Source organism: Triticum aestivum, chromosome 3A (genome assembly GCF_018294505.1).
Source record: "Triticum aestivum cultivar Chinese Spring chromosome 3A, IWGSC CS RefSeq v2.1, whole genome shotgun sequence".
In the NCBI taxonomy this organism is placed as follows: Eukaryota; Viridiplantae; Streptophyta; class Magnoliopsida; order Poales; family Poaceae; genus Triticum; species Triticum aestivum.
Window position 1 is genome coordinate 469,265,803 of NC_057800.1, and position 19,296 is coordinate 469,285,098.

A 19,296-nucleotide genomic window follows, 5' to 3' on the forward strand; every position below is an offset into this window, starting at 1 on the left:
ACGTCCAACTCACCCTTTAATTTCTTGATCTCTTTCAACACATTACCAAATTTGTTCCTACTCCATTCTTTCGGATCATACATCAACTCCTTTAAGGACGACGCAACAGTACCCATGTCACCATGTGGATGTTTAGTTGCCCACACATGTGCTACCACCTCCGGGAGTGAGGGATCCCTCTCCCACATTATTTCGTACCGAGGGCAAGCCCGACGTCGCTGGTTATTTACTTCAGGAACCAATTGCACTACAACGGGTAAGTGATTTGAGCATGGAGATGCAAGAAGCAAACACTCGAGCAAAAGGAAACAACTCCTTCCATGCCTCGTCCGCACAAGCACGATCGAGTCTCACGCGAACATTTGCATTACCTCATCCGTAGAAGTATATTGAAGAAAACTATCAACATCTCCAATACAAAATTAGTACTATTTAGATTTGTTTTGAAATTAGACGCAAACACAGTTGGATGGCTGACTTCCGCATCAGCTATCGTGCCGCTTTGGGGTCCGCGTTGGAGTTGTATTAGCTAGCTTCATAGCAGATCTGAATCTGAAAATATAAGTCATGTTGACTGCTTACACATTAGGCCTAGAAATGGTAGGGGCGCTTAGCTGCTTACCTACCTCGACATCAAATCTGAATCTGAAAATACTTAAGAAGGCGTTGGGTACTGAACTAGATGAATTATTGAGAAAATGAGGGAGGGGTGAAAATCAAGCCCATATTAAAGCTGGGCCACACGCCCCACGGGTGCGCACGCTATAAACATGCCTGCCACCCCGGGTCCCGGCTGGAACACAGCCAAACAAAACAATGGAGTCCGCCTTTCCAACAGCTGCACGGCTCGGGCTCCATGTCCTCCTCTACTCATCGCTGCTCCTCAACGCCCTCTTCCTCGTGCACCACTTCCTCTCCGCCCCGCCGGCGCCGTCCCCGCTTCTCAGCGAGGCCAACAACGGCGGTGCGCTGAGCTGGACGCTAAGGGCGGCCAGGGATGCCGAGTCCGTGGCCGCGGCGGGATGCTCTGGCCACGGCCGCGTGTTCCTGGATGGCATCGTCGGCGAGGACGGGCGGCCCGGGTGCGAGTGCAACACCTGCTTCGAAGGGCCGGACTGCTCCGCCCGGACGCCCGACTGCACCGTCGACGCCGACAGGTGACCCACTCCTCGCTCTTGATATGCATGCTTCGATTTCTCCCTCGCGCCTCAGCTCGCCTTCCTTCGTTGTCATGCATGATGGGCGCGCGTTGCTCACCTTGTTGCGAAGTTCTTGGAAGGACACCGTTAGATGCACAGTAATTATCTCCGGTTAATGCTGATGTTGCACTGTTCTGTTCAGTCTCCATAAGTCACAAGCACGCCGTTAAACGCATGGTTCTAATTAGATACCAACACGCAACAATTGATCGGGTATCAGTGGCCAAGTTGGGAAGAATCGTCAAAAAATAATGCGTTAGGTACCTTAGCTTTTAGTTGACGCGACTGGGGGGGGGGGGGGGGGGGGGCGGGTCAACTTCCATGTCGCATTCAGGCAAGGAAAAAAAATCCATGTTATATCCGTGGGGGCGGATATTTCAAATGAGTTTCACGTCACGTCTAGTAATTATTATCTGACAGGTACGTTCCCCCCTCTGATACTGAGAAAAAATTATCAACCACTAACTTATTCACAAAATTATAAACTAGTCCCTCCTTTTCAAAATACACAATTATTTTGAAATAGAGGGAGTACAATGAAGCATCAAAGTGATACTATAAATTTGTAATAGTTTATGTAACAACATGAGACACACATGCACGACTGATACAATCAAAATATAAGAAGGGAAAATCATTTTTTAAGAAACACAAGCAAATCAAGATGCTCGTATACAATACATGCGCACACCCTATCTCAACGAGCACTCTCGAGAGACTGAGCCGACACATTTTAAGATTTACGAATTCACCATAGATGCCTCGTAGTTGACATGAATGTTGTTTCTCACCGGACAAACATCACCCCTCTCTTTATGTTGTTAACCAAAAATAAAAAGCTGGACACCAGTTTGTTTTATGAAATTTAGAATGTTATCGAATGAAATTTACGGGAATATTAGGAATCAAACAAAAACAAACATCTAACACGGACCATTTTGAATTATTATCAAAATATATGTTTTCCTGTTATATATTTTTGAATTCTATGCATTTTCCTAAAACTTTAGTAATTTTCATGGATTTTTTTGCTTTTCATATAATTTCTGATTTTTCTCTGAAATGTCATGGACTAAAATGGTTTAGCAAGGCAAAGGACGACCAAATCTACACAGATTTTGGAAATATGGTAAACAAAATATCAAATATAGGTTTGAGAACGAATCTTAGAATTTCAGAATACTTGGGGGAGCAAAATGTTTTTATTCTCATAATAGTAAATATAATGCACAAGAATGTTGTCCCATGGCCTGCTAGCTTGCTATTTGGACCATGCATAATATATTCCGTTCAACGAATTAATGTAGAGGGTGTGTTTAACATTGGCGAAACATTTTTTTAGTAAATATTCCCTCCGTTCCTAAATATAAGTTTTTTAGAGATTCTAATATGGACTACATACGAAGCAAAATGAGTGAATCTACATTCCAAAATATGCCTATATACATCCATATGTAGTTCGTATTAGAATATCTAAAAAGACTTATATTTAAGAACGGAGGGAATAGTTGTTGCTTCTTTTATTTTGCGGGGAACAAATGGTTATTGCTTGTTGAAATAGAACACATCAGAACAAAGACATTGAAATAAACATATATACAACAAAAGTTGTTGATAAAACTAAAAAATACAACATTGATAAAATACATCATTATTTTTCCCTGGAAAAAGATGCTTTAAAGTGTTCGTCTCTAGCTTCAATTTTTTCTCTGGACTTTCCTCCATTATTGCAGCATTTTTTTATGTTTATCACTTCAAAAGTAAACACATGTGGCCAGTGGCCGCACAGCTATACCATCCAGTTTGAATATTCTGCGGTTAGTTTGATATAATAATGTAGTTTACCTAGGGCTCAATCCAACCTAACCAGCATACACACACGTTGTTTTATTCTCAGCACTTTCACGTGTTCCTTAAAAAACTCTAGCGACAGAGCCTAACCATTACCATCTCAATTAATTTGGCCCCGCTCGTGGGTCCTGGTCTCAATGCAGACCACAATGCATGTAGTGTCCAGAGTGGCCCAGTGTTACAGCGATTTTGCATGGTCGTGTCGTCCATTCATAGTGTTTGCCGCATCCGATGGGATCAGAGCAACTCGAACGCAGCGATTCATTTCGTCTGTCGCCGACCGTTTGGGTTGTTGTGAACAAAAATGATGGCTCAAGGCGCTGATCATTTTTAAAACGTGTCCGCTTCACATGTAGACCCATTTTCGGAACAAATTTAAGCCCGGAATGCGTTGGCGCGAACGCGCCGCGTGTCCTCTCGGTGTCCGCCATGTCCCAACATGGCGGCTAGTCAACTACCTCTGGCGTCTTTATTAACACCGACCGTCGACCGGGGGCCACACGTCCGCAACAACGGGCAACCTTTTTTAATCCGGGCATGCGGGGGAGGAGGACGTCCTCATCCTCTTCCAGACGCCCGTCCACATCTAGCCACGCCGCTGCCCCCATCGGCGACAACCCTAGCCACCATAGGCTTCCTCTCCGACAAGAACAAGGGCAAGGCTCCGACGGCCCTTCGCGCACGCACCCCCGCCCCGTCGGTCTCAGCAGTGGGTTAGCGTCCCAGTGCACCAGGCGAAGTGGCACTGGGAGCACCGCATCCCCCTACCCCGACGTCACGCTGCCACATGACTGGCACTTGGATCCGAAGAGGATCCTAGTGCCGGAGGATCCCAGTGCCGGTGGTGCCGCGGTCGGCCTTTGTGGCCGGCATTAATGTTTAATTAACTTTTTTATTTTCAAGATATTTGCGGTATTTTTTTCACGCGATCTCAAAAATGGGTCTTGAGAGTGTCGTCGTAGCATGAAGAGTCTTCAAAACCCGTCTGAGTCGCCAAAGGGGATAACGAAGAGATAGCACATAAGAGAAAGACACCGCATCAATAGAAGATACAAGAGAAGTATCAAAAGAAGATGGGTTGTCGAAAGAAGATGGCACATCAAGAGAAGAAACATTGCTTAAAGAATCATGGCCCATGAAAACCGACAGCGAAAGAAGCTCGGGGGTAAGAGAATGAGTTTAGATCAACAATGCAAAAAGAGACCATAGAAATCCTGTAAAGAGGACAATGACCAGAAAAAGGCTGACGGATAAAATTTTAATGGACTCGCATGACATGAGAAGCACAAAATATCAACGAATTTGATGGACGCAACAGAAATTATAGAAAACTAGGAAGCTAAAAAGCACACATGAACTAGATGCGATAGGAGCAAAAGAAAATCATGGAGACAAGGCCAAAAGCAGCAGAATAGCAGCAAAGTAGCAAGCGAGCAGAGAGGTAGGAGTAGCACGCTAGCAGTAGAAAGTAGCTAGCTAGCACCCAATAACAACAGGAAGCAGCTAGCATGTAGGCAAGCACGTGGGTCTAGAGGAGCATACGCGGGCAGAGAGCAGAGCTGAACTAGGCGACTGCAATTTGACCTGCAACGCGGTTACCGATCAGGCGCACTGGTGTGAACGTGGTATGTCATATCTAAGTTGACGTCTACTCTATTTTTGTCTATTTTTTCTTATTTTTTTTTCTTGTTGCTACATTGTATACTTGTGGGAGCTTAAATGTGACATCTTTAAAAAAATCTAGATGTGAATTGGACAATTCTTTTAAAAAATCTAGTGGATTGTAAGGACGAGTTGCGGTGTCCGGAGACCCAAATCTAGACTCTAATGCCATGCTAGGAAAACAATTTAATTTTATTGAAGGCCCAAGAGAGACATATATATATATATATATATATATGTATGTATGTATATATATATATATATATATATATATATATATATATATATATATATATATATATACTACCTCCGTTTCAGTTTACAAGTCCTACGCGTATATCTAGATTGTCAATTTTATCACCTTAATATAAACTATATAACACAAAAATTATACGGTTTAAAAATAGAACATCTGAAGTTTATATTGATATATTTTTTGTAATATATGACTTGTGTTAGGTTGGTCAAATTGACGATCTAGGGACACGCGCACGCCCTGTAAACTGGAGAGAGGTAGTATTACACATGACTTGAGGTGCAAGAAAATAAACATAAACTAATAAAAACTCCTAAACTAATACTAATACTCCTTAACACTTCTAGGCCGAGCTCGCAACTCAGGTGCGGGCGGCTAGTGGCCATGGCCAAGTGGGTGGTATGGTGGCTACCGTCTCGACGTTCTACGCCGGTGGGCTGTTGTATTCTTGCCTGACCCACCAAGTCAAAGGCGGAGTTTGCGTGCCGGGGTGAAAATCCTATCTGGTTTGGCCAGACACAGGTGCCCCCATCTTCCTGAAGTTCTCCGTTGTGATTGCTCTGTCCCTTTATTGCGCTCCGGATGAAAATCTGATATTTCAATCGAATAATAATGACGCTGTTGTGTTGTGTCCTTTCCGAAGGCGCCGTCTTAAAACTTCATCTCTTCGCGATATTTTCATAGCAAGGGCGCCGTCGGCTGTGTAGTGATGCTTTTCTCTCAACGTGCTAATGTCAGGGTACTGGTTTTCTTAATAATTTGCGCAGCGGGGACCCGATGTTCCTGGAGCCACACTGGATGCGGCACGCGGAGGCCAGCGCCGTGGTGGTCTCCGGGTGGCACCGCATGAGCTACAGAGCCACCGACGGTCTCTTCCAGTCCGTCGAGCTCGAGCGCTGCATCAGGCGGCTGCACAGGGCCGTCGGCAACGCCGTCGCCGACGACAAGCAAATCGTCTTCGCCACCGGCTCCATGCAGCTGATCAACGCGCTGGTGTACGCCCTGTCCCCAGACAGCAACTCCGGCTCGACGGCCAACGTGGTCGCCACCACGCCGTACTACCCGGTCAGTGCTGTTATTTTATGTGTGCCTTTTTCTAGATTATTAGCCACGGATCGATCTAATCTACTCTGTTTGTTGATTTGATACATCATGCAGGCTTACAGAACGCAGATCGTGTTGTTCGACAGCCGGGAGTACAAATGGGCCGGGAACACCTCCATGTGGGCGAAAGCGTCGGGGAACTCCACCACCAAGGAGGACGTCATCGAGTTCGTGACGTCGCCGAACAACCCCGACGCCCTGCTCCACCAGCCCGTCGTCGTCGGCTCGTCGGCGATCCTCGACCACGCCTACTTCTGGCCGCACTTCACGCACATCCCCGCGCCCTCCGACGCGGACGTCATGCTCTTCACCACCTCCAAGCTCTCCGGCCATGCCAGCAGTCGATTCGGGTACGCACACGCACCCACGCGGAAAACAATAGACATACTGCACACACATATAATGTGTTGCACTGCGCAGGTGGGCGCTGATAAGGGACGAGAAGGTGGCCAAGAGGGTCAATGACTACATTATGCAGAACACCATGGGCGCGTCCCGCGACACCCAGCTCCGGATGCTTGCCATCTTCAAGACCATACTGGCCAACCTGCACGGCAAGGAGGACATCTTCGCCTTCGGGCACGACGTGATGACGGCCAAATGGCGCAAGCTTAGCGCCGTCGTGTCGCACTCCCGCCGGATCTCGCTGCAGAACATCCCTCCCCAGTACTGAACCTACTTCGACAAGATCAGGGAGCCATCCCCAGGTGACGCATCGACTTGCTGAAACACGTTCAGATTTTGAAACTATGGTTGATGTTTGATTCGGTTGGCATGCAGCTTATGCGTGGGTCAAGTGTGAGAGGGAGGAAGACAGTGACTGCTCCGACGTGCTGCTCAAGGCCAAGATAATCACACGGTCCGGCGTCTGGAACGATGCCAGCAGCCGGTACACGAGGATAAGCCTCATCAAGTCCCAGGACGACTTCGACCTGCTCCTCGACAGGATCACAGAATTTGTCGATGCCGAGCTCACCGCTGCTGGTTCCAACTCCATGTGATGTCCCGTGTTAATATACAGAAACGGGTCAAGGAAATGTGAGCATACAGAAGGTATGTATTTGGTTAGGACGGGTACCAAAAGTGCGACGTCCAGAGGTCAGCTACGTGTTGGTTGTGTCCCAGACTCCCAGGCTAGGTGATGATCGAGGAGCACGCGTTGTGACTGGACACTGAACATTACTCGAATGATCAGCTATGCGTTGATTGTTCTCACCGTGTGTTACTTATTAGACAAGAAAAATGTTTCCATGCTGTATTGAGTGGAGGATTAAGGAGCACATGCAAAGCTCAGAAACTGGTACATTAATGCTAGTTTGTCCGAGTCATAATTTTCTTTTCTTTTTTTTGTGTTTATTCAGGGAGTTTTTATTGAATAGTGATGCTCAGATAGTGATGATGAAAAAACCTCTAGTGTTTATGATACCCTGGAAAGAGCTAAGTTATACTTTCTCCGTCCATAATATAATAGTGTTTTTTTTACACGGGAGTAGCATTCAGTCGGTAAAATCCTCAAAGTTGTGTTCAGGTTTGAGCTAGCTAAAAAAGGGGAGGACAAAGGGTCAGTTATGTCAGGAATCTTCTGGAATTGCATGAGTTTGGGGCGTCCTGAAGCTGGTTGTAATGGGGAGTATCATATACTAGTATCATGCATATGCGAAATTGCTGAGAGCACACGGCGACCACCTTCATCGGAATCTGCCCCACTCATTTTGCATCGGGATTCCAACCACTATATTAGTCAAGATGTATTTCATGATTCACACATCATGTATGCCCCTCTAAATATTTTCGTATAAATCTCAACAGCTATAGTGACCTGACTAGTGGCAGAGAAGCAGACCCATCATCTCCAATGGTCACTCCCCAACCATCAAAGAACATAGTCCAATGTTCTGAGTGAATCTGAGTCGGTTGCTGCTGTTCGATTCACTCGACCAGAAAATCTGCTATTGCTTGAGACTTGATCGCCTTTTTTGCCTCGAACTTGATATCCAAAGGGAGGAATTCAATCGCCCACTTGGCCACTCGACCGGTTGCATCTCAATTGTTTAGGATTTTTGATAACGGAGCATCGCTGACGACTGAAATCGAGTGGTCTGCGAAGTAAAGTGCAACTTTCTTAGTGGTCAGATAAATCCCGTAGACAAGCTTCTGATAATGCGTATACCTTTGCTTGGACGGGGTCAAGACTTTAGAGGTATAGTACACTAGGCGCTGAACTTTATACGCTTTGCCTTCTTCCTCCCACTCAACTATGAGTACTGTCCGGACAATTTGTCCTATGGATGCAATATACAACAGTAGAGGCTCTTTGCTGACCGAAGCAGCAAGCACCATCTGGGTGGAAAGCAGGGCTTTGAGCTCTACAAACGCTGCTTCGGCTTCAGGAGTCCACTCGAACTTGTCAGATTTCTTCATCAGTCGGTAAAGAGGCAAAACCTTTTCACCAAGACGCGAGATGAATCGACTCAGTGCAGCCAAACAACCAGTAAGCTTCTGAACATCATGCACACGCACAAGACGTTTCATTCAGAGAATTGCTCCAATCTTCTCTGGGTTTGTGTCGATTCCTCGTTCGAAAACGAGAAAACCAAGTAACTTTCCGCCTGGGACTCCGAATGTGCATTTTGCCAGATTGAGCTTGATGTCATATCTTCTTAAGCTGGTAAATGTTTCGGTGAGGTCAGTCAGCAGGTCGGAACCTCTGCGTGACTTGACCACGATATCATCCATGTATGCTTCCACATTCCGACTGATTTGAGTGAGCAAGCACTTTTGAATCATGCGCATGAATGTGGCACCAACATTCTTAAGACCAAAGGGCATGGTGACATAGCAAAAGCACCCGAATGGGGTGACAAAGGCTGTTTTTATTTCATCGGGTCCATACAGTCAGATCTGATGGTACCCGGAATACACATCCAAAAAGGACAAATGCTCACACCCTGTAGTTGATTCGATGATCTGGTCGATGCGGGGGAGAGGGAAATGATCTTTCGGGCAGACCCGATTGATGTGTTTGAAATCGATACACATACGAAGTGAATCATCTTTCTTGGGGACCATGACAACATTGGCGAGCCACTCGGAGTGGTATATCTCGCGGATGAACTTAGCTGCCAAAAGCCGAGCCACCTCTTCGCCAATTGCCTTTCTCTTCTCCACGGCGGACTGATGGAGATGTTCTTTGACAAGTTTTACTTTTGGGTCGACTCGCAAACGGTGCTCAGCCAGTTCCCTGGTACACCCGGCATGTCAGATGGTTTCCATGCAAAGATGTCCCAGTTCTTACGGAGGAACTGTATGAGCGCTTCTTCCTATTTGCTATCGAGTGTTGTTGAGATGTGGGTCGGAGCAACATTGGGGTCAGTCGAGTGAATATGAACAGGCTTTGTCTCACCGACCGATTGAAATGTGGACTCTGAAGCACGCTTCTTGGCTCACAACAAATCACTCGGATCTGCATTTTTGATGTATTCTTCCATCTCAACAGTTGCCATCTGTTTATCAGCAATTTTTGAATCCTTCTGGAGGCACTCTTCCGCTCTTTGCCGATTCCCTGTTGAAGGAAATATGCCCTAGAGGCAATAATAAAGTTATTATTTATTTCCTTATATCATGATAAATGTTTATTATTCATGCTAGAATTGTATTAACCGGAAACATAATACATGTGTGAATACATAGACAAACAGAGTGTCACTAGTATGCCTCTACTTGACTAGCTCGTTGATCAAAGATGGTTATGTTTCCTAACCATAGACATGAGTTGCCATTTGATTAATGGGATCACATTATTAGGAGAATTATGTGATTGACTTGACCCATTTCGTTAGCTTAGCACTTGATCGTTTAGTTTGTTGCTATTGCTTTCTTCATGACTTATACATGTTCCTATAACTATGAGATTATGCAACTCCCGTTTACCGGAGGAACACTTTGTGTGCTATCAAACTTCACAACGTAACTGGGTGATTATAAAGGTGCTCTACAGGTGTCTCCGAAGGTACTTGTTTGGTTGGCGTACTTCGAGGTTAGGATTTGTCACTCCGATTGTCAGAGAGGTATCTCTGGGCCCTCTCGGTAATGCACATCACTTAAGCCTTGCAAGCATTGCAATTAATGAGCTAGTTGCAGGATGATGTATTACGGAATGAGTAAATAGACTTGCCGGTAACGAGATTGAACTAGGTATTGAGATACCGACGATCGAATCTCGGGCAAGTAACATACCGATGACAAAGGGAACAACATATGTTGTTATGCGGTCTGACCGATAAAGATCTTCGTGGAATATGTAGGAGCCAATATAAGCATCCAGGTTCCACTATTGGTTATTGACTGGAGACGTGTCTCGGTCATGTCTACATAGTTTTCGAACCCGTAGGGTCCGCACACTTACGCTACGATGACAGTTATATTATGAGTTTTATGTTTTAATGTACCAAAGGTTGTTCGGAGTCCCGGATGTGATCACGGACATGACGAGGAGTCTCGAAATGGTCAAGACATGAAGTTTGGTATATTGGAAGCCTATGTTTGGATATCGGAAGTGTTCCGGGTGAAATCGGGATTTTACCAGAGTACCGGGGGGGTTACCGGAACCCCCCGGGGGCTTAATGGGCCTACATGGGCCTTAGTGGAAAAGGAGGGAAGCAAGGGAAGTGTGGGGCGCGCCCCCTAGGCCCAAACTGAATTGGTTTAGGGCAAAGGGGCCGCCCCCCCTCTTTGCTTCTTCCGCCCTCCCAAGTCCTAATCCAACTAGGAAAAGGGGGGAATCCTACTCCCGGTGGGAGTAGGACTCCTCCGGCGCGCCTCTCCACTTGGCCGGCCACACCCCCCTTGCTCCTTTATATACAGGGGCAGGGGGGCACCTCTAGACACACAAGTTGATCAAGTTGATCGTCTCTTAGCCGTGTGCGGTGCCCCCCTCCACCATAGTCCACCTCGATAATACTGTAGCAGTGCTTAGGCGAAGCCCTGCGTCGGTAGAACATCAACATCGTCACCACGCCGTCGTGCTGACGAAACTCTCCCTCAACACTCAGTTGGATCGGAGTTAGAGGGACGTCATCGGGCTGAACGTGTGCTGAACTCGGAGGTGCCGTGTGTTCGGTACTTGATCGGTCGGATCGTGAAGACGTACGACTACATCAACCGCATTGTGCTAACGCTTCCGCTTTCGGTCTACGAGGGTACGTGGACAACACTCTTCCCTCTCGTTGCTGTGCATCACCATGATCTTGCGTGTGCGTAGGAATTTTTTTGAAATTACTACGTTCCCCAACACCTGTGACTGTGATCACACCTTTGGGACCAGGCATCTTCAACTTGAGGTATACATAACACGGTCGAGCCATGAAACGAGCATATGCGGGTCTGCCCAGAATTGCATGGTAGGCACTGTGAAAATCCACCACCTCAAACGTCAACTTTTCCTTGCGGTAATTCTTTGAATCACTAAAAACCACGCCAAGAGTGATCTGACCAAGTGAATCTGCTTTCTTTCCTGGGATGACTCCGTGAAACCGCATATTACTCTCACTGAGCTTGGACATTGGGATGTCCATCCCTCGGAGGGTCTCAACATACAGAATGTTCAAACCACTACCGCCATCCATCAGAACCTTGGTCAGTCGGGTGCTCCCAACGACTGGGTCGACCACCAATGCTTGCCTCCTAGGGGTAGCAACGTGTGCTGGGTGATCAGACTAGTCAAATGTAATGGGTGTTTTTGACCACTTCAAATACGTTGTAGTTGCCGGAGCAACCATGTTCACTTCTTTATTGATAACTTTCAGTCGACTGTTGCTCTCGATGTCAGCAAAAATCACCAAAGTAGCATTGACATTGGGGTAACCCTCATCTTCCTCTTTATCCTCGTCCTTATCAAACTCTTTTTCCTTCTCACTAGGCTGACCTTCTCGAAAACTCTAAATTAGTAGCCGACACTGTCGAGTGGTATGCTTGGGCAGAATCACTACAAAAAAAAGACACATTCATGACATTTTGGGCCGAACACATTTTTTCTGTCATACATATGACACTTCTATGATGATAATTGTGACAAAACCCGGTATCATCATAGATGTGGTGGGCTCCTACTTCTATGACAAAAAATCATGACAGAAAATGGGCTTTTCGTCTTGGGCGGGCCGGAGACGCAGCTGCATGACATTCTTTGGGCCGTCCATGACGGAAAAAACCATGGTAGAAGCGAGGGAGAGGAAAATTTCGGGGAGTTCCCCGTTACGGTGGGAGGTCGGGGGCCGAGCGATGCACGTTTCTCTTGTACACGTATGCGCGTGTGTGCGAAGCGTTGGCTCTAACTGAACCCGAGCGAGGCGTTGGGCTCTAACTGAACCCGAGCGATTGCACTGCAGGCTACGCGTTACCGAACCCAAGCAATCGATCGATGGCTGTTAACTGAACCCGATCGAGGGATTCCTTCGCTACTGCTGCTAACTGAAGCCGACCGATGCTGCCTCTGGATGAACAGTGAGCGTTGCGAGGGGGGGGGGTTGGATGAACAGTTCCTGGTGGGGGTGGATGAACAGGACCCCGTGGTGTTGCCTCTGGATGAACAGGACCCCGATCAATTGAGCCAGTTGGGGCTGGATGAACAGGACCCCGTGGAGGGCTGGATGAACAGGACCACCCCGTGGAGGGCAGGATGAACAGTAGACGATGGAGGGCAGGATGAACAGTAGTCCATGGAGGGGTGGTTGAACAGGAGCCCGTGGAGAGGGATGGTTGAACAGTAGCCGATGGAGTAGCGCACGGTGGAGGCTGGATGAACAGGAGCTCGTGGATGAACAGTCGCAGGTGGAGGCTGGAGGAGGTCGACGGTGGATGAACAGTAGCTCGTGGAGGCTGGAGGGGGTCGACGGTGGACATGAACAGTATCCCGTGGAGTCCCGTTTTGCGGTACGCTACACCCCTCCCGATGAACAGGACCCCCGTTTCGACCGTAGTGCTCCAACACAAGTCCGTTTCGTCCATTTTGCGGTACGCCATACCCCTCCCGATCAACAGGACCCCCGTTTCGACTGCAGGAGGTCCGTTTCCTCCGTTTTGCGGTACGCCAGACCCCTCCCGATCAACAGGATCCCGTTTCGAACGTGGCCGGTCGAACACAAGGCCGTTTCCTCCGTTCCGTGGTACGCCAGGCCTCGTTTCCATCGCCTGTTCCGTCCAAGCCCTCCCGATGAACACGACGCATTCCGTTGCCTCCCCATGAACATGAGGCATTTCGTTGCCTCCCCATGAACAAGACGACGACGCTGTTTCTCCGTTCCGACCCAGCCATGTACACGAGCCCTGGCCGTACGTATGCGCGAGTAGGCGTTCGAGACCCCGCCTGTATGTACACATATGTTGCCGTATTTTCTTTCTTGCACCCTGGCCGCTGTACGTACGTGTACATGCTACGTGCGCGCCTCTACTACGACACGTGCGCGCCTCTACATCGACCAGTATATATGTACGTACACGTTCGCGACCAGAATGACAACGCTACGTATGCTTCGACCAGGTGGGTCCCGACTGTCAGGCACTTCCTTGCATGCGAAGATGTAGCTGGTGGGTCCCAACAGTCAGGGGGGCGAATCGTTTTTTTTGCCCGGACGCACTTCCTTGCGTGCGAAGGTGTAGCTGGTGGGTCCCAGCAGTCAGGGGGGGAACGTTTTTTTCGCGAAATATGGTGGCCCGTCCGGTGGGTCCCCGCTGTCAGGTGGAGGAATAATTATTTTGCACGTAATAAGGAGGCATTTCCTTGCTGCGGCCGTGGACCTAGCTGTCAGCCTCTCCATGTACAGTCCATGTCTGATGGAAGTCGTTCCTTGACCATGTTGACCACGCCACGCCAAGAGCACCAGGGCGGTGGACGACGGCGAGGCCTAGGAAGGGGACGACAGGGAGCCGGGGAAGATGCGGCAGTGGAAGCCCGCGCGGAGAGGAGTACGAGGGTTCACTGGTTCGGCTGTGGTGTGAGGCTGCCGTCGCCGCAGGGCCTGGCCAGCGGTTGGAATAGTAGGGGGCGATGAGGCCTCCGCGGCAGCACAGCCGACCACGGGAGGCAGGAGCATGCGGCACGACCGGTGCTGCTTTGGGAGGCTGGAGCAAGAAGACCAGAGGTTGAAGAAGCACTACGACTGTTGGATGGACATCGTACGGTCACTGGAGCTAGAATCGTTCATATTGACTAAAGTTGACAAAGGCCCCCATCCCAGTCAACTTAGTAGGCCCACAAGTTAGCCTCCCACCATGGTGGGTCCCAGCTAGCAGGGGGAGTATTCATTTTTTGTGCGTAATAAGGAGGCACTTCCGGTGGGTCCGGGCTGACAGCGAGGGAACGTTTTTTTCGCGAAATACGCTGGCCCGTCCGGTGGGTCCGAGCAGTCAGGGGGGAAACATTTTTTTTGCGAAATAAGGTGGCCTGTCCGGTGGGTCCCTGCTGTAAGGTGGAGGAATAATTATTTTGCACGTAACAAGGAGGCACTTCCTTGCGGCCGCCTGGACCCAGCTGTCAGCCTCTCCACGTACAGTACTCTTCCGATGGAAGTCGGTCGTTGACCACGTTGACCACGACACGCCAAGAGCACCAGGGCGGTGGTCTGGACGACGACAAGGCCTAGGAAGGGGATGATGCGGAGCCAGGGAAGACGCAGCAGTGGAAGCCCGCACGGAAAGGAGTACGAGGGTTCACTGGTTCGGCTGCGGTGTGAGGCTGCCGTTGCCGCAGAATAACTGGGGTGTGGGTGAGTGGAGGGATGGCCTGGCCAGCGGTGGGAGTAGTATGGGGGCGGTGAGGCCTCCGCGGCAGCACAACCGGCCACGGGAGGCAGGAGAAGGCGGCACGACCGGCGCTGCTTTGGGCGGCTGGACCAAGAAGACCAGAGGTTGAAGAAGCACTACGGCCGTTGGATGGACATCTACAGTCACTGAAGCTAGAAACGTTTATTATTAACTAAGTTGACAAAGCCTTTGGTACGCTCCAACTTAGTAGGCCCACAGGTCAGCCTCCGAAACGGTGTGCCCCAGATGTCAGGGGGAGGAATCATTTTTTGGGCGGCCGAAGCTAAGAATATCCGAGATTGAAGAAGAAGCACGACATCCGTTGGATAGACATCCAATGGCCACTACTGCTAGAACCGTGTGTTGACTATAATAAGTTGTCAAAGCCTTGCATACGCGTCAACTTATTTTTTAGGGGACACGTCACTTAATAGGCCCACAAGTGTGTGGCAGAGAACTTATATCCCATTTGCATTTTGTAAGAATGTACAACCCATTTTGGAATTCTAATGGAATTTACAACAACCCATTTACAGTTTGTTAAAAGTACAACCCATTTTCTAGCTAGGACAATGATTAATAATTTCAACCAACCATTGAAGACAGAATTCAATAAAATTTCCCACATTTTGATGGGCTCCGAAATATTTTTATCCCGAAATTTCTAGTCAGATTAAATATAAATTTGTATTACGTAAAAATCCAACAAAACATTGCGCGTGCAACAATGAAAATTTAATATTTTCAAAATCCATAAATAATATTTTATAAACTAATTTCGTGTTTGGTGCATTTTTTTATAGTTACTGCCCAGTTTTTATAATTACATCCCATTTATTATTTTTTAAAGCCCATTTTCCTGTTAAGCCTAATGCATCCCTCCTAGGAAAGATTTGCAGCCCAGCGGGGCCGAGAATAACAAGTTGACCTTGCCTGGGTATTCCTCAAAAAGACGTATAGCTGGGCTAGCCATTTTCATCTTGAAAAAATTAGTATCTGGACTGGATATCTGGCCTGGGCTAGACGGGCCACAGCCCGCCCAGTTAATACCCTGCTCTCCTCTGAACAACAACGAAATCACCGCCAAGAAAAACTCTGCAGTGCTCACGCCTCAAAAACACAAATACTGCTCGAGCTGCTTGGTCCCAGCTGTCGGTCGCACCTTGTGCAATTCTCTCGTTTATATTGACCACACAGGTTGACAATGGTGTGGGACCGTGATGTCACGAAACCAGGAGAAAGCAAAAAAATATATATAGTTGTACATAATAAGGAGGCACTTGCGTACGTACGACTATGGCCCTAGTGGGTCCCTAGTGTCATGCAGTCAAAATAAAGTCATCTCCTGAATCCTCATGTTCGTTGACGATGTTAAAAATGCTCGGCGCCACGGATGGTCTGATACAGCGCCCGCTACTCATTCAGGAAGCCAGGATCATCGGACACCTATGAGCACCTTCGAGAAACTGAGACGGCATGAAACGGTAAGGCCGCACTTGGGAGCTCTGGTTTATTTCAAACCTGTATTAACATACAAGTGTAATTTACTCGTCATCGAAAACAACGCGTAAAATACAGGCGTAATGAAACCGAGGGCCCGAGGTCTGTAAGTAAAACCGGCGGGTTACGCGTGTAGTTTGAGAGACCAGTGTATATTTTATGAGCACTGTTATATGGACGACATTACCAGACGATACATGCACGACATGCGTATCATGCCATCCATGGGCAAGGCTAAAATAGTAGCCAACGGCTGGATTAGCAATCGTCCGAGTGTCGTTCAACGTTTTTATCGTGTGTCAAGTACTTCCGATATTTTACTAGTCAAAATCGACCAACCAAGCGCCTTCGCCCGAGACCATCTGCTTTAATTTACAAGCGTCAGTTTTACAAGTGGTTTTGGTTGGAAAACGATGATCCAATCACGGCCTAATATCATGAGTTGGTCGGAGGATCATATGGTTTCATGTCTAACCTACCCAACTTGTTGTATAGGCTATGAATGAAACATCAGACGATGAACTTCTTAAGCATGGAAACAATAGAAGAGGATGATCTTCTTAACAAGCAAATCACTGGCATTAGATCGACATGCAAAACAATACGTAGCACTATTCTTAGGAGGCACGGTGAACAGCTCGTGATGCCGCATGCCACAACATTCCAAGATCAACTTTGCAATCAAACACAAGGCCTGGCATTACATAGACAATATTCAGAACAAACTCTTAACACAGGAATATCTCAGCAGAGTAACTATTTACTTCTAAACTGAACACAGGAATTGGAAAAAACACTCGATGCTGCTCACAGCAAGGGCGTCCCACTCAAAAATATCGAATGCATGTCTTCTGGCTAACATCACTGAGCAAATTTGGACAAGGTTTTCCAATTCCAATATATTAAACTAACATCTTCTTGCTAACATCAATGATTAAACTTTGACAAGCTTTTCCCATTCAAAATATGTAATGCCTATGATCGTGGAGTCCTGTCGTAGCTTTTATACTTGTTTGGGCACTTTTTGCTCAGGGCACTCCACGTATTGTTAAATTGCCAATGGTCTCTGCAGACTAGTCATGTCACCAGTGTCTAATAATACTCTGTAAAGCTTCTCGGTCATTCCTTCTGTAATGTAGTGCAAACAGTGACTGCTTCTTTCTGCAAAGTGGAACGACCAACTAGACCCAGTAATGCAGCAGTTTGCCTTACACATTGGCTCCTTTTGTGCAGTTCAACTAAAATCGAAGTCGGAATAAAACCAAGCTTTAATTTTGATATCCCTGTAAGCAACAATAGGTATAAGGGAAACAATTACTAAGAAATAACGGTTGATGACTTGTACTCCCAGAAGAAAAGCATCTACTGATCTACTTTATCTTAATGGGAAACAAAGTAGGAGAGTAGCAATTCTCCATCAGTGTGATTCATTCATATTGACTGAGACATTATCTTAACAATGCCCTATTTCAACATGTATAAAGAATGACAAAGTTTATAAAGGGGGTGATGCTGAATTTGTTGTAACAAAGCAACAAGCATCATGTCTGGGTTGGTCCCATTTTTGTTCACTACTTAATGGGAAAAGACAGCAATACAATAGCATCGATTCATCATTTATTTAAAATAGTACCAATACAAGTAGCACAGCATCTCAAAACACACTTCACGAGCATGTGGATGAAGGCAAGTACCAACCTGTCATGACGCACACAAGATCACGTATGAATCTGCCAACACGAATAGGAAATCCAATCTCGTTTTGTGCATTTGCACTGAAATCAAGCAAAGTGTTTCGCGTAGCGAAGCAAAATGTCACAATAGCAACAAGTTGAATAGATATCCCTGTATAAACAGAGGCAAAAAAGGAATCAATTACTGGCTAATAAAGGAGGATGAAACATGCGGCCACAAAAATGGTAATCCCGCCAATCCCTAACAAGTCTTGCAGTTTTGAAATAAGATTCAGTAGTTAATTCTGAGAGTGGCATCAATTACTGGGTTGGTCCTATTTTTGTTCACTACTTAATGGGAAAAGACAGCAATACAATAGGTTCAATTCATCATTTATTTAAAACAGTACCAATACAAGTAGCACAACATCTCAAAGCACACTGCACAATCATGTGGATGAAGGCCTGTACCGACCTTTCATGAGATGACCAACATAAAATACGAATCTACCAACACGAATAGGAAATCCAATCAAGTTTTGTGCAGTTGCACTGAAATCAAGCAAAGTTGCCGGTGTGACATTTAAGTTTTCTATAGCAACAAGTTGAATAGATATACCTGTTTTAAGAGGCAAAAAAGAAAACAATTACTGGCCAATAAAGGAGGATGAAACATGCGACCACAAAAAGAAGCATCTACCTTATCTTGATGGAAAACAAAGTAGAGGACAGTGGCATTTCTAAAACGGTTGCATTGATTCACATTAACAGAGAAATTCTTTTAAAACAGATTAGTAGTTAATTCTGAGATTAACAACAGCAAAATAGCTGTATGGGACATGCCAGCACCATGTGCGTCCACACGTATAAATGGGTGATGCAGAGTATGTAGCCAAGCAGCATATATGCGCTGGTCCCATATTTGTTCTCTTTGAACCTTCTTCCTATGTGAGGGCAGCAAATCTAGTCGTGCACAAACTACCCGACCCCCCAGTTTCTTTCCCTTTTTAACAAAGAGATCGGTTCCTTACAGATGTGTGTATTGGGTTACCCCCCTTTTCCCTTTTCGACCTACAAAGTGGCTGGATAGCCACTCTATACTACTTTCTGCCCCTCCTTTCCTCATTGAACCACGTCCTAGATTCTTGCTCCAGCCCACCGCACACTTCATTCCTCTTTGAACCAAGACCTAGATTCGACTACAGATTGAAAAAGATCCACATGCAGCTAGAGCAACGAAGGTTTCAAAGAA

At 46.9% G+C, this 19,296-nt stretch overlaps 1 protein-coding gene across 1 annotated transcript; it reads left to right on the forward strand.

Annotated features, from left to right (window-relative positions):
• The first annotated feature begins 781 nt into the window (after nucleotides 1–781).
• LOC123061697 (tryptophan aminotransferase-related protein 4) lies at nucleotides 782–7,411 on the forward strand. Its single transcript, XM_044484905.1, has 5 exons — nucleotides 782–1,157; nucleotides 5,736–6,033; nucleotides 6,127–6,422; nucleotides 6,493–6,779; nucleotides 6,853–7,411. The coding sequence occupies exons 1-4, from the start codon at nucleotides 817–819 to the stop codon at nucleotides 6,743–6,745; spliced, it is 1,188 nt and encodes a 395-aa protein (XP_044340840.1). The 5' UTR covers nucleotides 782–816; the 3' UTR covers nucleotides 6,746–6,779; nucleotides 6,853–7,411.
• Nucleotides 7,412–19,296: the final 11,885 nt, after the last annotated feature.